Raw genomic sequence first — 25,294 nt, 5'->3', positions numbered from 1 at the left:
CAGTGGCAAGGATCATGGGCACAGCGGTTGCCATAGGCGTTCAGCCTGGTTGAAGTCATCTGATTTTTCAGCTGATGTGCAGTCTGCTTTATTGGATTTGCCTTTCGATGGTGAGGGGCTCTTTGGAAGGAAAGCAGATACGGCCTTGGAGAGATTCAAGGACAGCAGGGCAACGGCTAGATATCTTGGCCTTCAGATCAGAGGTTCTACGACCAGGAAATTTAGAGGGTTTGGCCGCTCCTTTCGTTCATATAGACAAGGTCAGCAGCAGCAGCAGAATACCTTGTATAGATCATACAGGGGAAAGCAGAGAGCACGTCCTCGAGGGCGTCAGCCCAATTCCTCCTCCACCTCCTCCAACCCCCCAGCCACAGAAAAGCAGCCCTAGATCCGCCATTCAGGATCATGTAGGCCCAGTGGGGGGCCGGCTTACCCACTTTCTACGAGATTGGGAATCGGTTACATCAGATCTTTGGGTTCTCAATCTTGTAGAAAATGGGTATGCCCTTCCCTTATGGGAATTCCCTCCCAATTACCCTCCTTGCCAAGGGTATTGCTCAGAGGAACATCTGTTTCTCCTTCAGGAGGAAGTCCAAACTCTATTGAGGAAAGGTGCGATAGAGGTGGTCCCAGAGCGGGAAAGGGGTCAGGCATGCTACTCCCGGTATTTCCTGATTCCCAAGAAGGATGGCAGGCTTCGTCCAATCCTGGATCTCAGGATCTTGAATTTTTATCTGAAGCAGGAGAAATTCAAGATGCTCACCCTTGCTCAGGTTCTTTATGCTCTGCTGGAAGAAGACTGGATGGTGTCGCTCGACTTGCAGGATGCGTATTTCCACATCCCCATCCTGAAGTCGCACAGGAAGTATCTCCGTTTTACGGTGGGATCGCAGCACTATCAGTTTGCGGTCCTTCCGTTTGAACTTACTACTGCGCCTCGAGTCTTTACCAAGGTGATGGCAGTGGTGGCGGCGCATCTCAGAAGATCGGGGATTCCTGTATTCCCCTATCTGGACGACTGGCTGATCAAAGCGGAGTCGTCGGAGATTGTGCTTCATCATCTGCAGGAGACAACCCAGTTGTTGTACAGGTTGGGTTTTTCGATAAATGTACCCAAATCTCACCTGGTGCCCTCCCAGCGCAACCTGTTCATTGGTGCTGTACTGGACACAACTGTATGTCGTGCATTCCCTCCACCTCAAAGGATTCGCGACAAACAGGAAATGATCCCTTTATTTTACAATGGAGCGGTTGTTCCGGTCCTGAAGGTCCTTCGCCTGCTCGGTCTGATGGCTTCTTGCATTCTCCTGGTCAACCATGCACGCTGGCACATGAGGGCACTCCAGTGGTGCCTCCGCAGGCAGTGGTTTCAGCACAACGGAGATCTCAGGGAGTCAGTGAAGATCTCCAGAGAAACTGCAGCGGATCTGTCTTGGTGGGGCGTGGAAGGCAACCTGTCTCAGGGGAAGCCCTTTCATCTGCCTCCTCCGGTGGCCACGGTGATAACGGATGCGTCCACTCTAGGGTGGTGTGCTCATCTGGGGGATCTGGAGGTCAAGGGTCTTTGGTCTCCAGAGGAAAGGTTGTTTCACATCAACCTTCTAGAATTGCGTACTATTCGTTTGGCGCTCAAGGCCTTCCTCCCTTCCCTTCGCGGTCAGTCGGTTCAAGTCCTGACGGACAACACGACCGCGATGTGGTACATCAACAAACAGAGAGGAGTGGGATCACAGGGTCTCTGCAGAGAGGCACTGCGTCACTGGTCCTGGGTTCAGGACCATCAGATTTGTCTGATGGCAAATCATCTGGCCGGGGTTCTGAACGTTCGAGCAGACGGTCTCAGTCGGCAGTTCTCTGCCGATCACGAGTGGAGGCTTCACCCGGAGGTGGTTCACAACATCTTTCAGATGTGGGGGACTCCTCGGGTGGACCTGTTTGCCACTTGCGAGAATGCTCACTGCCCGTCATTCTGCAGTCTCCAGTATCCAATGCAAGGACCCTTGGGGGACGCGTTTCAGTTGAGTTGGGGAAATCAACTCCTTTACGCGTTTCCTCCCATACCCTTGATTCCTCATGTTCTGAGGAAGATTCGCCAAGACCGGGCCCAAGTTATATTGGGCGCCCCGGATTGGCCAAGAAGGGTGTGGTACTCAGATCTTCTCCACCTCTCCTCTCACCGGCCGCTCCGTCTCCCTCTCAGGGCAGACCTCCTCTCTCAGATGGAGGGGCAGGTTCTACACCCCCACCTCCAGACATTACACCTTCATGCCTGGAGATTGAGCGGGGCAACCTGAATTCCTTTTCCCTCCCGCCTGACGTTGTGGATGTCATCTTATCCGCCAGGCGTGACTCCACTAAGTCCATCTATTCTTATAGATGGTCGAAATTTGTCGAGTGGTGTAGGGAGAAGTCTATTGACCCTGTGAGAGCCCATTTGTCTGATGTTCTCCAGTTTGCCCTTTCTCTGGCGCAACAGGGGCTTGCTGTTGCTACTGTGAAGGGCTACCTTTCGGCGCTGTCGGCATTTCTCTGCTTGCCTGACCAGCCGTCTCTTTTTAAATCTCCAGTGGTTTTGAGATTTTTGAAGGGCCTCACTAATAAGTTCCCTCCTTCACCTTTTATTGTGCCTCAGTGGGACTTAAATCTTGTTTTGTCCTTTTTGATGGGTGCTCCATTTGAGCCTCTTCACAAGTGTCCCATGAGGCTTCTTAGTTTTAAAACAGTCTTCCTCGTTGCAATAACCTCGGCAAGGAGGGTAAGTGAGCTTCAAGCTCTGAGTTCTAAGCCCCCATTCCTGACCATTCATGCTGATCGAATGGTTCTCAGGACCAGGGCTGCTTTTCTGCCTAAGGTGGTGACTCCTTTCCATTTGGGTCAGTCCATTACCCTACCTTCCTTTTATCCCTCCCCTCACCCTTCTAAGGAGGAAGAGAGACTGCACCGTCTGGACCCTAAGAGGGCGGTTTCCTTTTACTTGGACAGATCCAAGGATTTTCGTTTGGAGGACCAGCTCTTCGTTGGGTTTGCTGGTTGCAAGAAGGGAAAGGCGGTCCATAAAAGAACCCTATCAAGATGGATCGGTCTCTGCATTAAGATCTGCTACTCTTTGGCCGGTAAGGAGCCACCAGAGGGTATAAGGGCTCATTATACAAGAGCTAAGTCTTCGACCTCAGCGTTGGCTAGAGGTGTACCTGTTGAGGATATTTGTAGAGCGGCAACTTGGTCTTCCCTCCACACTTTCGCGAAGCATTACTGCTTGGATTCCGAGGTGAGGAGGGACGGTCACTTTGCTCGCTCTGTCCTTCAGGATTTTCTGGTTTAGAAGAGTGGACTCCCTCCTCCGGGAGTGGGGACTGCTGTGGGACTCTATTCACAAGGTGAGGAATCCACACGGCAGATGTATATATCAGAAGAACAAGTTACTTACCTTCGGTAACGCTTTTTCTGGTAGATACAATATCTGCCTGTGGATTCCTCACTGACCCACCCGCCTCCCCGTTGTCCACTCTTCTATGCCAGAGTTATTGTACTGTGATGTATATTTATTTTGATGTCAAGGAAATGTTTCAATTGCTTTCTTGCATTTGCTTTGCACTGTGTGTTTTGCCTTGACTATTGTGTACTGTGTATACTTTGTATATATCTACTGTCATTGGTCCGTCCGGGTGCCTCGATGGCACGGAAAAAAGGGCGGAACTGATGTCATAACGCCGGCATGGGCCTATTGTAGGCGTCGGTGACGTCAGCGGAGTCGCGAGCGATGTCGTGTCTCTATGACGTCCGAGTCCACGTCGGCGCAAGGCTACAAAAGAATTTCCGAATGTTGCTGGCGCAAGGGGGATATTCACAAGGTGAGGAATCCACAGGCAGATATTGTATCTACCAGAAAAAGCGTTACCGAAGGTAAGTAACTTGTTCGTTTGCAACATTAGGAGTTTACAGACTCTAGATTTCCGCAGTTCCTGCTCTTCCCTCTCAAGTGTCCTTAAACTGCTGAAAGACTCCCTTATTAACCTCACATCCTTTTTGGTTGCTAGTTCAGGATTGGTGTACAGTTCGACTCTTCATAACCTTTCAAAACTGCTCTTAATGTATCTGAGCTAGGGTATATGAAGGGCATGGTCAAGGGTCACAGACTCTTTTAAGTTGACTCAACGAAGATCCCTCACTCGACCAGATTTTCATCCAAAAGATTAGGGGACAGATGGCCAGAATGTCACTTAAATAAGGCACCCCCAGTTCTTCATATACCACCATTTTGTACGTGCCGCGAGGAACACCTAATAAACGCTTCAAAAATGCATTCTTAGCTACTTGTAAATCATCTGTGGAAACGTGCCCCCATATTTTGCTACCATAAGAAGCTGTCACAACACTCTTGGCTTGATAAATCTTTAGAGGCTCTGGAATGGGCCTCTTTCCTAATTTTGAAACAAAGTTAAAAATGGCCACATTCACACGCACCAGGTCTCCCCTCTTTCTCTGTTTAAGAGGGCCCCATTTTATTTGCTCGTCTAATATAACCCCCAAATATGAGAACCCATTAGTGCGGGGTACCTTAGCTGAACCTACCCTAAATTGAAAGGATTGTTTTGGGTGGATACCCACCTGCATAACGTAGAATTTAGAGTAGTTTATGGATAAATCCTGATCTAACATAAAGGCGGAGAAAGCATCAAGCAGGGTTTGTAGCCCCCTAGCAGTCCTAGATATAAGGACCGCATCATCCGCATTTAAGAGACCTGGGAGACCACGTCGGCCTACATGCGGATTATCTACCCCTGTTAACAAAAGAGCTTCCTTCAAATCATTGATATATAGGTTGAACAAGAAAGGTGCTAAAATACACCCTGGGCGTACACCTCTCCTTATTTTGAAATTAAGGGAGACTCTTAAATCCTGTGAAAATCTAGCATGGGCCTTCGTTGCACGGTGAAGATCTTCTAAAAAATAAACAATGTTCCTGACTACCCCAATATCTAGAATGGACTGCCAAAGTTTGGCCCTGTTCACACGATCATACGTGGAAAACAAGTCCATAAATGCTATATAAATGGTACCCGGATGTGCAACCATATATTTGTTAAGAATCATGGTTAGGCTAAGGCACTGGGCCACCGTAGATCGACCTGGGCGGAACCCATACTGAACATCTGATAACGTGGTCAATCAATCAATCAATCAGTGACACTTATAAAGCGCGCTACATACCCGTAGGGTCTCAAGGCGCTGGGGGGGGGGGGGGGGGGGTTGCCCCTACTGCTCGAACAGCCAGGTATTCAGCTTCTTCCTGAAGGAGAGGTGGTCTTGGGTCAGGCGCAGGTCGGGAGGGAGGGAGTTCCAGGTCTTGGCGGCCAGGTAGGAGAAGGACCTTCCTCCTGTAGTCGCTTTTCGGATGCGGGGGACGGCGGCGAGGGCGTGGTTGGCTGATCGGAGGTGGCGTTTGGGAGCGTAGAAGTTGACTCGGCTGTTGAGGTAGCTCGGGCCTTGGTCGTGTAGGGCTTTGTGTGCGTGGGTGAGGAGGCGGAAGGTGATTCTTTTGTTGACGGGGAGCCAGTGAAGGTCTCTCAGATGTCCGGAGATGTGGCTGGTTCGTGGGATGTCGAGGATGAGTCTGGCTGAGGCGTTCTGGATCCGCTGGAGTCTCTTCTGGAGCTTGGCGGTGGTACCGGCGTAGAGGGCGTTGCCGTAGTCCAGTCGGCTGGTGACGAGGGCCTGGGTGACGGTCTTCCTGGTCTCGGTGGGGATCCACCAGAAGATCTTCCGTAGCATGCGTAGGATGTTGAAGCACGCCGAGGAGACGTTGTTGACTTGCCTGGTCATGGAGAGGGAGGGGTCCAGGATGAAGCCCAGTTTGCGTGCATGGTCTGTCGGTTTGGGTTCGGTGCCCAGGGCGGGAGGCCACCAGGAGTCGTCCCAGGCGGAGGGTGAGGAGCCCAGGATGAGGACCTCCGTCTTGTCCGAGTTCAGTTTCAGGCGGCTGGTCGTCATCCACTCGGCTACCTCTTTCATCCCTTCGTGCAGGTTGGCTCTGGCGGCGGCGGGGTCGTTGGTCAGGGAGAGGATCAGCTGGGTGTCGTCGGCGTAGGAGATTATGCTGAGGTTGTGTTTGCGTACGATGGCCGCGAGGGGGCTCATGTAGACGTTGAAGAGGGTGGGGCTCAGAGATGATCCTTGGGGGACGCCGCAGATGACTTCGGAGGCCTCTGACTTGTACGGTGGTAGGCGGACTCTCTGTGTTCTTCCGTCGAGGAAGGAGATGATCCATTCCAGCGCCTTGTCCTGGATTCCGATGTTGCTGAGGCGCCGTACTAGGGTGCGGTGGCAGACCGTGTCGAATGCCGCAGAGAGGTCTAAGAGGATGAGGGCCGCTGTTTCTCCATTGTCCATCAGGGCTCGGATGTCATCGGTGGCGGCGATGAGGGCGGTCTCGGTGCTGTGGTTGGCTCGGAAGCCGGACTGTGAGGGGTCGAGGGATCCGTTCGTCTCGAGGAAGGCGGCCATCTGCTTGTTGACGGTCTTCTCGATGACTTTGGCTGGAAACGGGAGGAGCGAGATGGGGCGGTAATTCTTGAGGTCGGTGGGGTCCGCTGTTGGTTTCTTGAGTAGAGCGCTGAGTTCGGCGTGCTTCCAGCTCTCAGGGAAGATGGTGGTGTCGAAGGATGTGTTGATGATGTCTCGCAGGTGGGGTGCGATGACAGCGTCGGCCTTGTTGAAGACGTGGTGAGGGCAGGGGTCGGTCGGTGATCCGGAGTGGATGGAGTTCATCGTGCGGATGGTGTCTTCGGTGCTAATCGGGGTCCAGGCGTGGAGGGTGGTGGTGGGGGGTGGTTGCTCGGTCATGGTGTGCGTTGGTTGGTTGTTGAAGCTGTTGTGTATGTCCGCGATCTTGTTGTGGAAGTATGAAGCGAGGGAGTTGCAGAGGTCTTGCGATGGGGTGATGTCGTTGTTTCCTGCGCTGGGGTTGGAAAGCTCTTTCACGATGTTGAAGAGTTCCTTGCAGTTGTGTGCGTTGTTGTCCAACCGGTCCTTGAATGCTGTTTTCTTGGCGGCGCGGATCAGCTGGTGGTGTTTCCGGGTGGCAAGTTTGAAGGAGGTCCTGTTGTCCGGTGTCGGTTCCCTTCTCCAGACTCTCGAGGGCTCGGCAGTTCTTCTTGGAGCTCTTGAGTTCGTCGGTGAACCATGGGGCCTTCTTGCTGCCGGGTCTGCTAGGCGGGGTCCTCAGTGGGGCGAGTTCGTCCGCGCAGTTGCTGATCCACTTCGTGAGGTTGTCGGCGGCCTGGCTGGGGTTCGCTGAGCTGGCAGGAGGGTGCTGGCTCAGGGAGGTGGCGAGCTGTTCTGCTGTGATCTTGTTCCAGCTTCTGCGGGCGGCCTGTTGCTGGTGTTGGTGGGTCGTCGTTCTCTTGAAGGTGAAGTGGACGCAGCTGTGGTCCGTCCATTGAAGCTCTGTGGCGTGGCTGAAGTCGATGTCTGTGCTGGAAGAGAAGACTGCGTCGAGTGTGTGTCCGGCGAGGTGGGTGGGGGTGGACACCAGTTGCTTGAGTCCCAGGTTGGCGAGGTTGTCGAGCAGGGTGCTGGTGTTGCGGTCGTTGTTGTTCTCCAGATGGAAGTTGAGGTCTCCCAGGAGGATGTAGTCAGCGGAGGGGAGGGCATGCGGGCTGACGAAGTCGGCGATGTCCTCGCTGAATTGCGTGCGTGGTCCAGGGGGTCGGTAGATCAGGGTGCCTCTGAGGGTGGTGTTCGGGTTGGTGTGGATCTGGAAATGCAGGTGTTCGGCGCTGGTCAGGGTGTTGTCGGTGCTGGTCGTGAGACGGATGGTGCTCCTGTGGACGATGGCGATGCCTCCTCCCATCTGGTTGGCGTTTCGGTCCCTCCGGACGATCTTGTAGCCCTCTGGGATAGCGATGGCGATGTCGGGAGCTGAAGAGGCGTTCATCCAGGTCTCCGTGAGGAAGGCAACGTCAGGGGCTGTGGCGTCTAGGAGGTTCCAGAGTTCGATGGCGTGTCTGTGGACGGAGCGGGTGTTGAGCAGGATGCACTTGAGGTGGGTGCTGCTGGTGTTCGACTTGGCGGGTGCTGGTGCGAGGCTGGTCCGGATGCAGGTGAACTTGCAGGCGTGGCAGCTGAAAGGTCCGTGGGTACGTCGTGGAGTGGCTTGATGGCATTCTGGGAGTCGGCCGGTGTTGAGAGCGGTGAGGGTGGCGGCGGAGTACGTCAGGCGGGGTTTTCGTGGGCCAGGGGTCCTGGCACTGGGCGCGGTCCAGGCGCGGACGGGCGTATACGGGCTTACCTTTGGCGCGCCTTCGGCGCACAATCGGCGCGCCCGCTGCGCGTGACCGCTGCGCGTTCGCACGGTTGCCTTTTAAGGCGAAGTGCGCGGGTGGGCGGAGCAGCTGGGAGGCGGGAGCAGGGAGGGTACAGAATAGAAAAAGGGGCGGGAAAAGCGGCGGTGGCGGGAAGGGAGGGCGGAGGGGGGCGAGGTAGGCGGACAACAAGGAAGGAAAACCAAAACACGGGCAAAATGAAATTAAACAAGACAGGCACAAATTATCGACAAAACAAGGGCAAAATGAAATTAAACAAAACAGGCACAAATTATCGACAAAACAAGGCAAAAACAATCCCCGCAGCGGAGGCAGCCGGCAACCGGCAAACGAGGCAGCAGCGAGGCAGAGGGCAGGCAAGGGGCACACGCAGCAGCTGGTGGCCGTGCGGCGCGGGGGTGTCCCACAAGTGGTGTGTTCCTCTGCCCAGCTGGTCAACCTGTCTAGAAGCACTCGACCCACCACCTTAACCACTGAATCTAACTACGAGATCGGTCTGTAGCAATGTGTACTATCTTGATCACCCTTTTTAAAAACTGGCACTATAGTCGAGGTAGCCCAGGACTCAGGCCATCCGGTCTTTGCCACAGCATTTACTACTGCAGCATGGTCCGGAGGCCTGAGAGTGGGGTCAGATTTGAAGAGTTCCGGAGGAATACTGTTGGGTCCCAGGGCTTTGTTACTTGTCAACCTAACAAAATCCTCATCGACCTCCCCCAAGCTAAAGACCAGATCGAGTGAATTTCTCACGGCCTGGCAGGCAGTGTGGCTCAAGGGGGCTCTCAAACATGGTTTCGAAATGGAGCACCAACTAACCCTCTGTAATATGCCTTCATCATCAATCAATCAATCAAAGCATTTATATAGCGCACTACTCACCCGGAGGGTCTCAAGGCGCTAGGGGAGGGGGGTCCGCTACTGCTCGAACAGCCAGGTCTTGAGCTGCTTCCTGAAGGCAAGGTGGTCCTGGGTCAGGCGGAGGCGGGTCGGGAGGGAGTTCCAATTCTTGGCGGCCAGGTAGGAGAAGGACCTTCCTCCTGTGGTGGCTCTTCGGATGCGGGGGACGGAGGCGAGGGCGTGGCCGGTCGATCGGAGCTGGCGTGTGGGGGTGTAGAAGTTGAGGCGGCTGTTGAGGTATCCTGGGCCTTGGTTGTGTAGGGCTTTGTGTGCGTGGGTGAGGAGACGGAAGGTGATTCTCTTGTTGACCGGGAGCCAGTGCAGATCTCTCAGGTGTCCAGGGATGTGGTTGCGTCGGGGGATGTCCAGGATGAGTCGTGCAGAGGCGTTCTGAATCCGCTGGAGTCTCTTCTGGAGTTTGGCGGTGGTTCCGGCGTAGAGGGAGTTGCCGTAGTCCAGACGGCTGGTGACGAGGGCCTGGGTGGCCGTCTTCCTGGTCTCGGTGGGGATCCTCCGGAAGATCTTACGTAGCATGCGCAGGATGTTGAAGCACGACGAGGAGACGGCGTTGACTTGTCTGGTCATGGAGAGGGAGGAGTCCAGGATGAAGCCCAGGTTGCGTGCGTGGTCTGTTGGTTTGGGTGCGTTGCCCAGGGCGGGGGGCCACCAGGAGTCGTCCCAGGCGGAGGGTGAAGATCCCAGGAAGAGGACTTCCGTCTTGTCCGAATTCAGTTTCAGGCGGCTGTTCATCATGAGCTATTCCTCAACGTACTAGCCTCGGTCAGCCTCAGTCAACCCCCTCCATGCTTCCTCCTTCAAAACAGACTTGCGTTTGGCCAGTTCCAATTTATAATCTCTTCGACACGCTCTGACCAAAGTCTAATTTCTTGGACTACTATATAAGGCTTCCCACAGCTTTCTTGCTGCCCGTGAACAAGAGGAATCAAACCATCTGGGGGTCTGAGTAATTGGAAAGCGGGCCGGGACACTTAAGAGGTCACCTACTTTAACAGAAATATTTTTTAAAGCACTGATAGCCTACCCCGGCGATGTATACAATGCGATACACAAAGCTAATTCGCTAGCACATGAAACTATTACCGACTTATAAAATGCATCTGGGGAGATCTGTGTCCACTTTACCTGTCTTCTACCATCTGTTAGTCTCACTGACCCACTTTGCTCCGCTCCTCTTTTACGTAACAATAAGGGTCCGCAGAATTCAACACACAGAGGGTTATGGTCACTATGGGTGCTTGCTTGTATGATGAATCCCAAGAATAAAATTTGTAAAGGCGATGAAATTAATGTCAAGCGTAGGATTATCGAACCCACTTTGGAATTCAACATATTCTTCATCCTCTCCTGAAGAGAATCTAATGCTCCCATCAAATCTGCCTTAGTCAGTGTTTGAGTAGTCAGAGATTCTTGGGATGGCAGGTTAGGTTTTGATCTTTTGGCCTTACCTCTCGTTGTTTGGAATTTCCTTTTTGTACCTGTCCCTGAACTGCCCGGCTCAGCCACTGTTGAACTCCCTCGCGGGATCGAACCAACAGCTTTTAAGGTAACCGGATGCCTGCTGGAGGAGGTTGCTGCATGCCCTTGGTTTAAAAGTACTTTATCATCCCCCTTGTTGTTGATAATGATGGCGGGCAAAGAGGTAGCTGTTAAGCTGTTAATGGCTATTTAACCCAGTAAGATCCTGCATAGCCTCTCGCATCCCAGGGTTAGTTGGTGAATTAGATAAATCACCATCAGCACTAGCCAAAGACGATTGTGTGTCTACAAGCATGAAGGATGGAGCAATAACAGGGGACCTGGAAAGGCATCGATTTACTAGCTCAGTCTCCTTGTCCAGTACAGCTGTGGCTCGCTGGAGGAACGAGTCCATGGTTACCACTGTGGTAGTAGTGCCTGTCGGGGCCCTCCCAGGGGCTAATGTCGCCTTACGCTTCCCCATAATATATCCAGAATATCCAAATGAATGCACTTAATATTAGGGCGCAGGCCGGTGAGCTGGTGAGGTTTGTGATTGATTGACTCATTTATATTAAAGAGTGTCTCTAGGATAACAAAGTGCAGGGACACACAGCTTGCAAACACCCTACAGCTCAAATTAAGGCAAGCCATCTTCCAACCTGCTCCTCAACCGCCGTAATTGCCACACCGAGAGCAGACTGTGAGATGCTCGGTAGCACTAAATCAGGGCACAACGATGTTGCTGGGTAAAAAATTATGGAAAGTCCCAGACACAGGCCAAGAGAATAGGCCCAGACCAGCCTCATCCGGTCTCAAACTGGCGTGCTGCGGGAGCCCTTGTCAGATTATATGCACCTCCTGGCGCTCAGAAACAGGGTTGGCAGCGTGCATGGCGCGTGGCAGCCTGGGGGTTGAAGTCCCTCGCACCCCCAGTAACACGGGCAGGCAGTAGTGGCAGCCAAAGGGCAGAAAAACTGCAAACAACAGAAGGTACGAGCTTCTACCAAACACCGAGTCCACCCCCCACTAGAACGCTTTGCCGGATGGTCCAGAAGAAGTGTTCTGATGTTAAGCACCATTTTGTTTACAGGGTTAGCAGTTGCGCTGTTGCCCTGGGATGGGGTGTTGGGTTCCTAATGTTTGTATATGCACCCTGGAGCAAAGATCTGAATCCGTCTACGGCAGGTAGGCCCAGACATCAAACACATATGTCAGCTGCAAATGTCAGTTCTAGATAAAGATCCTCACATGGAATGTTAGAGGCATGGGTTCGCCGGCAAAACATCATATCATACTTGGCTACATAAAGTGTAGGGTAGCACAAATTGCAATGCTTCAAGAGACTCACTTGACATTAGAAGAGGGACAGAGTTGTCTCAGAAGGTGGAGAGGCATTTGATATGCTACGCCATACTCCGCTTTCTCCCGAGGAGCTTTGATGTGAGTATGCCCTGGGAACCCTTTTAACGCATTACCAACCATATTTGATCCCGAGGGCAGATATGTGCTAGTCAAGGGGAGGTCATTGGGTAAGGAGATAACATTGGGCAGTGTTTATGTGCCTAACTAAGAGCAGCCACAGTTTCTTTGCAGGCTTTCCAGTCCTCTCACAGAGATAGCCACCCAAGACATTATACTGGTGGGGGGGTGGGGATTATAATAGTGTAGTGGACAATAACATAGATAGATCCATTCTGCCATAACACTGTACTATAGCCAGTTCCAACGCAAAAGCTCTTTGAGAGTGGATGGATCATTGGGGCTTGGTGGATGTTTGGAGATTGCAACACAAACAGGTCAGGGATTATTCATTCTATTCCCCATTTTATCATTTACATAAATTGTAAATCCGGTATTTGTAAAGCACAAACTACTCACCCCTATGGGTCTCAAGCCGCAGAAGGCCGTAGTGGAACTTAAGTGAGCTATTGCCCAGAGTCACATGGTGCTGAACTGAGCTGCCGCCAGAGCCGGGTATCGAACCGTGAGCTCCAAAGTCAGCTGCCCTGGCCGCTGCACCACACCTCTCTACATACTAGACTGGACATGTTTCTCTGCTCATCTCACATTAGCCCACTGATGGTGGACTCTTAATATTTAGGTTGCACATTGTCAGACCACAGCCCCTTGCTCTTAACCGTCTCTATTATACCCGAAGTGACGGCCATTCCAACCTGGCGACTAGATGCAACTATGTTGGAGGACACATGTTTCAAACAGTCCCTCCATGATACTATTTCTAACTATTTGTTAAGGAACCAGGGTACGGCCAGGTGCTCACTGCTAGAATGGGACTCCTTCAAGGCGGTTGTCAGAGGCCACTGCATGGGGCAGACAGTGGGGGCCAGAAGAGAGCTAGTGAGAGAACTCTGGAATTACGAAACTATAAGCTCAAACATGAGCTTGAGTTTAGACTGGGGGCTCAGATAGACGCCTTTACTCAATTGTCCAGAACCAAGAGTGACTATAGTAAAACGCTTGACACACTGAAAACATTAGACTATAAAGGCTACCAGAAGAAACAACACACCGACAGCAGTAAGGTAGGCGGACTCCTTCCGTGGCTGATTCAGCTAAAAAGCAGAGGATCACCCATAACCAGGCTTCAGATTTGGGATGGGTCCACAACCTTCTCTCCTAGAACCATTAATGCCCACTTCTTAACTTACTGTACAGCCCTTTACGAACCCCCGCCTGAAATACCGGTGAGTGCCATCCACAACTACCTGGGCAGACTTCAACTACGGAAAATTGACCCTATGGCTCAGAAGGACTTAGGGGGCGCCATAAGAGTACCTGAGATTAGGACGGCGATTAAAGACATGACAAAGAGGAAGACCCCAGGCCCGGACAGCCTCCCGGCGGAATTTTATGTGGCCTACAGTGCCCAGTTGGCCCCTCACCTCGAGAAGCTGTACACTGATTCATTAAGATGTGGGCAGTTACCAATGATGACCAGGGAGGTCCTGGTGGTACCCCTCTCAAAATCGAGCACTCCTCCTGTATCAGAATTGAGACTGTTTCCCATGTTTAATCTGGACTTTAAAATTTTATATAGTGCAAACTTGACCCGAGGGTACCGGGTATTAGAGCGCTTTACACGAACACCAGTTGCGTTACATGAGGACACATTCATTTTTGTTAGGCAGGGGGAGATTAAGTGATTTGCCCAGAATCACAGGATGTTGCGTGTCCTTGCTGAAACTCGAACCCGGTTCCCCAGATTTGAGGTTGAACACCCTAGCAGTTAGGCCAACTCCTCTCCTCTCCTCTCCTCGCTAGTAGATTGTTCCTATACAAGCGTAGTCTGGTCCAGGCAGATCAGAATGGGTTTATCCCTACCAGGTCTAGGTCAGGTAGCCTTGGACATCTAAATAGCACATTGTTTCACTGTGATCTCTCAAACTACCCTGAGGCTGTGGTAATGGCAGTGGACCTTGAAAAGGTTTTTGATTCTTTAAGATGGGGTTTTCTGATCGAGGTAAGCGCACCATGGGGCTTCGTGAAGGATGGCTTAATTGGGTCAAACTCCTTTATACTTCCCCCTCAGCCAGAGTTAGGACAGGAGATATAGTTCCAAATTCATATGAGGTATACAGGTGAACGAGACCGGGATATCCCCCGTTTCCACTCCTGTTCTCTCTGGCGATGGAACCACTGGCCGTGCAGTTTAGAGAGGAGACTGTCAGTCAGTCAGTCAGAATATCTTTATTCGACTTATTAAAGTCATACAAAGAAAGAAAACATTAAAACACCACGTTAAAAAGTATGCATTATACATTACGATCATGACAGTTAAATACACATTTAAAAATACTATTTACACTTAATTAAAAAGGTATATATATATAAAACAGTGCCTGTACTGTGATTTCATGCATTTAATAAATTTTAGGGTGAAGATTGACCAGCAGCTTTCGCCCTAACTGCCGCGACTAAAAAATTTGCAAGGCCAAATGCAATACATGGATTAGCCATTAACTGTAGATGGAGCAGTGCGGGTCTCACCTGTGTGAACCCAGTATTTTTGAGCAATGGAAGTAGATGCTTTTTTCTCTGCTCATGGAATAAGCTACAGAACATAATGAAGTGCATGGTATCCTGCACAGAGAAATGGTCGCAGCAGCAAGGGGCGGCTAGTTCTGGCTTCTGCCATCCCTTAAAGGAACCTAGGTGAAAATGAATGAGATTAAATCTTAGTTTAGTTAATAAAAACCTATGATAGGGGATTGTTACAAAGCGTAGGTATGGGGCCATTTGGAAATCGCTCAGCAATAGAAAATGAGCCCTAACTGCCGGCTTCTGAAGCTCGACTGCCTCTCGACTTGCTTCCTTCCTTTCTAAAAAGGCTTTTTTAGTTTGGGCTATGTCGCTGGTCGTAATTTTCTCAGGAGAACGAAAGAGTTCTGGACGACCCAGATCTGAGAATGATTTACTTAAGTAGGCCAGCCATGGAATTTTGCTCTGGTTGTCCAATGATAGGACATCCCTCAGGATTTTATGGTTCAGGGGTAAATCAGCATTTAGCCATATTTTCAGCCACAGGATCAGGGGTGCTACACTCAATAGGTCCGATACATATGGCAAGCCAACCTCCTTATGAATGGAGTAAGTAGGGGTTGATTGGGGGACAGAAAGAAGGGATCTTATGAATCTGTTTTCTGCTCTCTGAATGGGGTCGAGATTTACATAACCCCACAGAGGGGATCCATAAGATGCGATGGCAACGGGCTTACTTTTGTATATCTTCAACAACGCTTCCATGGGTCTGGCACCCAATTTGCCGGCAAATCCCACGAGAGCGGAGGAAGATCTAGTTACTGCCAACCTCTTTGCGTTAATCTGTGGGCCCCAAGTGCATTTTTGGTCGAACAGCACTCCCAGATATGGAAATGTGGTGACCTTGGATACGGCGGTCCCCCTGCAAAAGAATGATTTATGTCTTCTCTTTGCGCCCTCTAATCCCATGACCATGGTATGGGATTTAGAGGCGTTGACCTTTAGGTCGAGATTTTCCATAAAGGAACCAAAAGCATCAAGAAGAATCTGCAGGCCAACACCCGTACGAGCTATCAATACGGCATCGTCCGCATACAAAAGTGCTGGAACATGTGTGTCTCCTGCACGCGGTACGTCCGTGCCCCTGCTCCTCAAATGTGCCCCTAGGCCGTTAATGTAGATGGTGAAAAGCGTAGGGGCGAGAATGCAGCCTTGGCGTACTCCTTTTAGAGATTTAAATGAGGAAGTACACCTACCGCTGTTGGACACTCTGACAGCTGCGGAAAGCTCCTGGTGTAACGAGGCCATGTACATGACTAGGGCTTCGTCAATTCCCATGTCTAACAAGAGCGACCACAATTTGGACCTGTTAACAAGGTCGAAGGCCGACGAAAGGTCCATAAAGGCCAGAAAAACTGAGCCCTCCTTAGCCATTGTATACTTAGAGATGAGTAAGTACAAATTAATGCATTGCTCAATCGTGCCTTTACTCTCTCTAAAGCCATATTGTAAGTCGCACAGCCCGCCACAGCCCTCAACGTTCTCCCTTAGTCTTACTAAAAGAACTTTCCCCAAAATTTTTACAGTGGAGTCCAACAAGGATATGGGCCTATAAAAAGCTGGATCGTCCCTCTGGCCTTTGTTTTTATAAATGGGAACAATAATAGAGTTGGCCCATGAGGCAGGTGCTGTGCTGGAGTTTACTGCGTTAAACACATTAGCTAACACTCTCGACCACATTTTAGGCGAAAACATAAAGAAATCGGCCGGGACGCCGTCCGGGCCCGGGGCCTTATGTTTGGTTGTATTCATAAGTGCATTTTCTACTTCTTGGGGATTAAAAACAATACGGTTATACATCCCACGAGAAGGTAAATGACTGTTATTGTCCTCAACGGCTACATTGTCCCCATACACATTTTTAAAAAAGAATAGCCATTTTTCTTCAGTGATCACACAGTCCAGCGGTAAATTATCATCTTCCATGAAAAGAGGGTGCTTAATAATTGCCCAGAATCTTCTGCTGTCCTTAAGCACCGAAGCTGAGAGGAGTTCCTCCCATGTTTCGCGCTTGATGGCGTCTTTACGGCTCTTTACTGCTGACTTGTAGATTTTTCTCAGCCTCACGATTTCCTCCTTTGGTCTTGGGACAATTTTGAGAGCGGCTAGCAGGTCTCTATGGGCCTTCGAACATGCAGCGTCAAACCAACGCTTATGAACTTGGGTTCCTGGAGGAGGTTTAGCTTTAAGATCTCTCGAAACCTGTGCACAGATTTCCTCGTAGGCGGAGACCAGTAGTTTCCCTTCAGTGTCAGGGTTCTGACACAGCTCGGTCTGCGTTTTGATTTTGGGGAAACATTTTTTGTAAAAGTCTTCCGGGATTACCTTTGCCCATTTTATTCTTCTGTCTTGATCTGCAGGCCTCAAAGAGGAGGCTGAGTTTAAGGAAGATGGCGCTGTGCCCATTTTACTGCCCCACACCACTTCAAGCAACACTGGATTGTGGTCGCTGAAGTGGGTTTCCACCGTCCTATATGCTGTAATAAGGGGTAGGATACCAAGGGAAACAAAAATATAGTCTATCACGGAACCGTTCTGACTGCCGTTGAAAGTTGTCGATCTAGCACCAAAATTGGGCTCATAGAGGTTATGAATAGCCAGTAGATCTTCGAGTTCCTGTCCCTCTGTGGTATGTTCGAAGTGGGGCACGTCCAAGACTGCGTCCTCATCATCGCATCCCGCTCTTCCCTTACAGGTTAAATTGCATAAATGAATATTAAAATCACCTAGTAAAACTAACTCAAATACAAAAGAGATATTCTGTAGGACTGAGTTTAAAATGCTATCTAAATTAGCAATATTTCGACCATTATAGGCACTATTACTTGAATTATAAAAGTTGACGTATAAGGTCCTACTGGTATTGTTGATATACCTTTCAACAATCAATATGTTATCAGATTCAGACCTGATCTGCCTGTAAGATCCTTTTAGGTCCACGGAGAATAAGAGCACCAAGCCGCCTTTGGCTCTACCCATGTTGCTAGGCACTGCAGGAATTGCAAAACTAGTGTATCCATCCCACCAGAAATTGCAGGCGGTATCCCATGTTTCTTGCAGCGCAATGATGTGGTGCTTAGAGATGAAGCTGCGCCATACTGGGTCCTTACGTTTGGTACTCAGGCCTGCTACGTTCCAACTTACGATCCTGCATGACTCCCTGGTAGTCGTGGGTTCATTGTCACTCACAAAGTTGCCTTCCTCAAAAGCTTGCTCTGAGGTGGCACCATTAGAGTTCACGTGACGAAAAACCTGTCTCGTACCACTAATAGTACCCAAGTCGGGGTCAGCTTCCGACCCGAAAGAAAGGAATTGCTGGCCACGGATGGTGGGTATGTATGAATCTGTGACTGCATTAGGCCTATGGGAACTTTGGGGATCATTGATGTATTGACCCTCTTTGAGTGAGTTTGATTTAAATAGCCCAAGATTGAGTGGGTTAGGTCTTGATGCAAGTCAATCACAGGTGTTTAGGTCTGATAGAGGGCCGAACCTGTTTCCTGTAGTGAATCCCCAAGCAGAGGGAGTAGCTGGGTAAATCTGAGTGGCATGAGCTTGATTCCGCTGATAATGTGGGGTGAATGGGTGGCCCATGGCCGGCTCCGTTCTCTGCCATCGTGCAGACCTGATTCCCCGTGCACTAAATTCGTATCCTGGTTCGCCATTCGGCCACCCGTTAGGTCCAAACCCATATGGGTAAGCCGGGGGGATAGGCCTCTCCTGTGGGTAGATGATTCTTCCTAACATTTGCTGCGGTACAGGCGGAAACCGATCGCCCGTAAATCCAAGACCCTTTGCCCCTCCCCAGCTACTGTTGCTCCTATGTTTAGCCGGCCTGTTAGCGTTGGCTAAGGTAGAGGATTGGGTCTCATTGTTAAAAAATCTAAGTGTTAACGGGACAATGGATCCATTACGCCGTTGAGGCGGGAAAAGATTAATCAGGATTTCGGGAAGAACATCTGCGTTAGAAAAATTTATAATAACGCAGTCTCCCCGGAACTTTTTCGGCTTATTGCCGATCCAAGGTACCCTCCTGGTCGAGACTATAACACCTGCCAGTTTATCCAACCCTTCTTCTGCCATATAGATGTTGTTAGAAAGCCAATGTAGGGCTTTGTCCTTGAGATCCTGGTCGGACTCTGTCTTGTCTTGTGACAAAGCTGGTACATTGGCCAGTACCAGGACCAGTGGTAACGCTTCCGCTAAGAACTGGACCGGTCTGGCCTCTTGGTTAGGTACTGCTGTTGCATCAGTGATGGTGACATGCGGTCCCCCGGTAGCCGCACACTGGTTCGGGGCTATTGATGTTGAGGATGGGGGTGGGTGAGGCAGGTCTGGTTGGGTAGGCTGCGTATTACTATCCATGGCAGGAACATCCTCATCCGTAGATATTAAGTCCGCGACGAGGGTTGAAAGATTCTCTAGTTCCTTAGCCAAAGTACCGTGGACCCCTCCCAATTTCTTGACTTCGGCAGTTAGTTTGTCCACTTTCCCGATCAAGGGCTTTATGATAGTTTTGATCTTGATATCTATCATTTCCTGGATCCTATTGAAAAGATCATCATCAGATATGCGCCTGGACTCTAGGTCTGCCTCATGGTCTGTGGGGTTACCCCTCCTACTAGGAGGTGGAGTGGCTGGCTTATTCCTCCCCTGATGTTTCCCCCCTCTCTTAGCTGCTGTTTTCCTACATGCTCTGACGGCACGATTGGGGGGGGTCTGAGGCTGAGGGGCCTCGTCTATGGTGTCCGTCTGAATGCTTGTCTCGATGGAGGCATCATCAGCTAGGTCTATCAAGTCAGTGCCGACCTTAGCAGAAATCAAGTTATCAGTAGCTTCGATCTGGTTAATCATAAAGTTGGGTCCAGAATCTGCAGCAATTGACTGATTGTTGCCTATCAGAGAGTCGGACATGATTGTGCTTGTGGACGGGCTATCTACAGGCAGCACAGGTGATTGGCTTAGGCCCAGAGATTGTCTTCTCTTGCTGTTGATACTAGTTACTACTTGCACTAGGTATGAGTCAAGGGTATTCACGGCCTCTGCCGATTGAGGAGCCTGTCTTTTAACCATGTTTTAAGTTTATGTTTATAGGGTCGTTAACCCACGCGGTCAGTAGAACAGTGGTCTGGATGCTCGCTGGTCTTGGGAGACAAAGGTGATAAAGTTGGCTAACTAAGGGTTGCTAACTAGCGCCGGCGTCAATAACCGAGTTTTCTCCAAAATCAAGGAACCAAGCTGCCGTACCTCAAGTCCGCGTGGTAGTCTTCAAGGGGGGTGGCCTAGCCTGGCCTTGTCGCGCCTCGGAGGGCCCGCCCTTTGCCCGGGCTTAGCCCCGGGCGTCCCGCTCGCGTCCCGCGACGCTGAGGGCTGTTGGTTTTGTATTGCCCCTCCCGGCGCTTCTGCCGCGTCGGGGAACGCGCCGCCGCTGAGCCTGATGGGAAACGTAGTCCCAAGGCGGCGGCGCGACTGGTGGCGGGAATCTGCCGGTGTTGGCTGCTCGGCTCTGCGCGTCTCTCCGTGCGCTCTCTGGGCTCTGGCGCTCACTGGGCTCTGGCGCTATCAGGTATGGCTCCTTTGCTCGCTGTCTCTCCCCCCCCGCTCCACCGAGGGCTGTTGGTTTTGTATTGCCCCTCCCGGCGCTTCTGCCGCGTCGGGGAACGCGCCGCCGCTGAGCCTGATGGGAAACGTAGTCCCAAGGCGGCGGCGCGACTGGTGGCGGGAATCTACCGGTGTTGGCTGCTCGGCTCTGCGCGTCTCTCCGTGCGCTCTCTGGGCTCTGGCGCTCACTGGGCTCTGGCGCTATCAGGTATGGCTCCTTTGCTCGCTGTCTCTCCCCCCCCGCTCCACCGAGGGCTGTTGGTTTTGTATTGCCCCTCCCGGCGCTTCTGCCGCGTCGGGGAACGCGCCGCCGCTGAGCCTGATGGGAAACGTAGTCCCAAGGCGGCGGCGCGACTGGTGGCGGGAATCTGCCGGTGTTGGCTGCTCGGCTCTGCGCGTCTCTCCGTGCGCTCTCTGGGCTCTGGCGCTCACTGGGCTCTGGCGCTATCAGGTATGGCTCCTTTGCTCGCTGTCTCTCCCCCCCCGCTCCACCGAGGGCTGTTGGTTTTGTATTGCCCCTCCCGGCGCTTCTGCCGCGTCGGGGAACGCGCCGCCGCTGAGCCTGATGGGAAACGTAGTCCCAAGGCGGCGGCGCGACTGGTGGCGGGAATCTGCCGGTGTTGGCTGCTCGGCTCTGCGCGTCTCTCCGTGCGCTCTCTGGGCTCTGGCGCTCACTGGCTCACAGGAGACTGGTAGGCTGGGCCTGACACTGGATGGGAGAGAGCTCATGATCTCTCTCCACGCAGATAATATCTCGCTATATTTGCAGAGAGGAGACCATGGGGTTCATGACACTATGGACATCTTGAATGATTATGCTTCCCTAACCGGTCTGAAGGTAAATCTTCCCCTTCCCCTTCACCCTGCAGCCCTCAGCCCCTGTCACTTCTAAGGGACACTAACAGGACCTACATGAAGGTAACTTGAACCTGGCTCTTCGATCCCTTAAATCATCAGTGACATTTTGGTGCTTTCTTAAATTCCCCATTATGTCAAAGGTGGCACTTTCCAAAATGGTCATGTTACTGCGCTTACTATATTTTTTTGCTAATTTGCCGGTGGTTATCCTGAGGACCTGGTTCAAATAACTTGATACATTGCTCAGGGATTTGATTTGGGATAGGGGACGTAAAAGAGTGTCACTGGCTACTGCTCAGAGGGCACCAGAGGGGGATTGGGGGTGCCAGTCTTTGAGGCTTTTTATTTAGCTGCTCAATTGCAGTAGTTAGCTTAATGGCTGGAGGGGATTGGGCTGGAAATGCTGGGTAGGCCACCTCGTAACTATCTTAAAGGGAAACTAATGGCTAAGCTACTACTTCCCAGGAAACAGGCACAACCCCAGGGTGCCTGGTTCACGGTGGCCTTGAGATGCTGGCGCAGAAGCAATATGCGAGACGCGGAAATCCCTTTTTATTCAACAGACCTTCCCCTGGTTGGTCTACCACGAGGAGGAACCTCCTCATTCTTCACAAAGAACCAATTGAGGGATTGGGGAAGGGTGGGTTTGTTGAGAGCAGGAGACTGCTATTTGGAGGGATTAATGATTCCTTTGGGTGACTTAATCTTTCAGTATGAGCTGCCTACTAGGCAATTTTTTAATTATCATGGGCTTCAGAAATCGTTTCAGTGCTTATGTGGTGGTTGTACTCAAGAACCAAAAACCCTTGTGCTTCTACAGGCCTTTATCTCATTGGGATCGGCGAGGCACCTCATAAAAGGGTTACACCGGGCCCTGAGAGAGATGGTGGAAAAACCTCTACCAACCCTGCTGCATAAATGGGAGGCGTTCGCAGACTGCAATTTGTCTGAATCAGATTGGAAGAAGGCACTGAGATCGTCCAAGATGATAAGTAGAAACGCCAGCTTTTAATACACCCAATTTAATATCCTCCATATGACCTACCTGACTCCACACAGACTTAACTTAATGCTGGGTAGTAATGACCAGCAATGCCCATGCTGTGCACAGATAGATGCGGATTTCAAGCATATGTTGTGGGATTGCCCATCCCTGCCCGAATATTGGCATTATGTCCTGCAAGTATTATACAGGGTCCTCACGCGTACCATTCCTTGCACAATAGAAGCCTGCTTGTTGGGGTTATTTCCCAGGCCAAGAACCAAAATGGTAGGAACCCGATTCATAGAATTGGCTTTAGTTCTTGCCAAAAGAAGAATAGTGTTGAGATGGAAATCCCACACAGGTCCTAACATTGCAATCTGGGAAAAGGATGTCACTGCTTGGGCCCAGGCGGAGGAAAGAGCTTTAATATAGGAAGATAAAAGAGGGGGGAGGCACCGCTTCACAGCGGACTTATGGTCAGAGATATTACAAGAATGGGAAGAGAGAGATGTAGAGGGAAGGAGTAGCTCTCCCCAACTCACACAGCCTGCCATACCACCATGATGAACAAAAATAAAAACACCACCCACCAAGGGCCTAACTTAGGACAAAACCTCATTGCCTCTTAATGGGCTCTCTAGCTGGCATAGCATAGAACAGTACAAGGTATTGAATTTATGTGTAATATACCTGTCCTGAGGATAATTTTACTGTTGCAAATGTAGCCTCTCCGGTTTTACTGAGTGCAATTGTTTGTTGCTTTAAGAGTAGCCGTTATATGTGTAGTTGGGCATTAGACTTCGGCTCGAAACACTACGCTTGAGGAGCGGATCCCCAAAAATCTGTCTATTATCTGCAATATTTGTTGTTTAATAATGATTGCTGATATTGTGCTAAAGTCAGCAGTCGAATTTATGTCTCCTCTGCATGTTAAGTAATTTGAAATTGTTGAGGTTTAATGACCAACAGTAGCTTGTATGATTCTTTGTTCAAAGTAAATTGTAAAGTCAATAAAAAGATATTTAAAAAAAAAAAAAATTTGTATAATTATGTGCTTGAACCTTTATTAGTATTATAGTTTTCAGTTTACCTCAGGTTCGGGTATTATGGCTAACCCTTACCCCTGTTTGATGCAACAACTTTCTAAAAGTGGCATTTTCAGAATTGTGTCTTAAAATCTGACCGGAACCATTAAAGTGGATTTTAAATAAAAATCTTTAAACAACAAACTCGACATTCCTGCTTGCTCCCAAATGACAGCTATTGCTTATTTTATGTAATAAGGTATCCTATAGGAGGGTTAGGCCTTGCAGTAGTGAAAAACGAATTTAAGAGGTTTTCACTACCAGCACATGTAAAAGTTAAAAGAACATGTCCAACTTTTTAAATACATTGCATCGTGCTCCATCGGCTGTTCAGGGCCTATCCTAGGTGTGACTTACATGTATTAAAAAAAGAAGGCTTAGGCCAGGCAAAAGGTTTATTTTGCCAGGTCGAAATGGTAGTTTACAACTGCACACACAGATTGCAACAGCAGGTCTGAGACATCTTTAAAAGACTTGAGGTGGAGGCACAATAGGTGCTGCAGGCCTTCTAGTAGCATATAATTCACAGCCACTGGGTACCGCCTTACTAGGGACTTACAAGTAAATTAAATAGGGTGTAAGGCAATTTAAGCATGTTTTTAAGGAGAGCGCACAAGCACTTTACCACTGGTTTGCAGTGGTAGGTAACATGCACAGAATCCTAAAAGCCAACAAAAACGGGTTCAGAAAGCTGGAGATGAGGGAAAAATGTTTGGGGATGGCTTCGCAGAGAGGGCCAAGTCCAACAAGATGGAAGCTATACGAGGACTTTCCGTGCAGACTACTTGCTTGGAAAATATTCTGACATACTCTGTCCACAATCCCAGTATATTGTGACTACTGAATCAGGACCTTATTCAATTGGGAAAGATAAAGATTAGGAAACATTACATTCATGGTAATTCAACGACTCGTAGTCATTGTTTTCTGTTCCTCACGACATTGCTATCAGCTCAGCAAGCTTATGCTTTGCTCCTACCAGACATTTCAGACAAATCACATAAAACCGGGTTGAGATGGATGGTGACTCCTGGGTAGAGGGCAGGGCTGACGTGAGTTAGGGATTCATTTGCGGGGCTGCAGGCACAATGTTTCAAATTGACAAAACCATCCCAATCAATTGTAAATGGGCGATAGCATGGACTAAATACTGGCATTCTGTCCCTCCTGCAGGTGCCAATCTCTAGTGGACAAGTTCCTTGCCGTGGACCTGGAGGATCCAAACGTGGACCTGCAGGACTTCATGAGTCAGCAAGTGTTGCCTGCTGCAGCATCTATTTTGTGATCAGAAGAGTGTCAACTAGTAATGGATACCATGGACATCCAAATCCCAGATGCTTCCCACAGGAAGGACCCTGTCTAGTACAATCAACAGACGCTACATTTGGTGAAACATTTCTTGTTTGTTTTACTCTCAGAATTCTCACGGAGAGATCTTACACTTACTGTAAGCAAATGTTTGATGTTAGAGATTGAAGTTGCTGAAAAAAATCGAAAATGGTGTCATAATCTTTGTTTTGTTGCAGATAATCTCCCACAAATTACAGGACTGACCAGTGGTTCACCTGGAATTTTCTGTTCTTTATGCATCTGGGCTTACAGAAATTCCTATGCTAAGGATCAAACTGGAAGGAGGTGGGAGTTAGGGGTACATATTAACAGTAATCTTTTCCTCCTTGCAATTCTCTTGAAACGCTGCACCTCATAGGGAAATGCTCCATTGTGCTGAAAGAAGGCCAATAAAAATGTGTCTTTAAATAATGGGACATGTTTATTTTATTATTTTTATTAGGGTTTTAATAAAGCACTACTAACTACCCTGCAGTGGCTTTGGGGTATGGGTATCTAAAGCGGGAGTAGCTAGTGACACTATAGTACATTTGGAACAAACCAGTAACAAAGAACTAGCTGGTGACTCAGCAGCAAAGAACAGCATCTGGAGGTAATCAACATTGAATGTGTCCCCAACATGTTGACAGACTGTGGCAGAGCAAGACTCCTGTCAG

At 50.0% G+C, this 25,294-nt stretch overlaps 1 protein-coding gene across 1 annotated transcript in view; it reads left to right on the top strand.

Annotated features, from left to right (window-relative positions):
• Positions 1 to 25,049, top strand: part of MSH5 (mutS homolog 5) — a 1,348,607-nt gene extending 1,323,558 nt beyond the window's left edge. The window contains exon 25 of the mRNA XM_086920580.1: positions 24,462 to 25,049. Within this exon, the coding sequence (XP_086776706.1) occupies positions 24,462 to 24,573 (112 nt within the window). The 3' untranslated portion in view covers positions 24,574 to 25,049. The remainder of the gene's footprint in view (positions 1 to 24,461) is intronic.
• The last annotated feature ends 245 nt before the right edge of the window (positions 25,050 to 25,294 follow it).

Source organism: Lissotriton vulgaris, chromosome 5, assembly GCF_964263255.1.
Source record: "Lissotriton vulgaris chromosome 5, aLisVul1.2, whole genome shotgun sequence".
Classification (NCBI taxonomy): domain Eukaryota; kingdom Metazoa; phylum Chordata; class Amphibia; order Caudata; family Salamandridae; genus Lissotriton; species Lissotriton vulgaris.
This window is presented reverse-complemented; position numbering and strand designations above follow the sequence as displayed.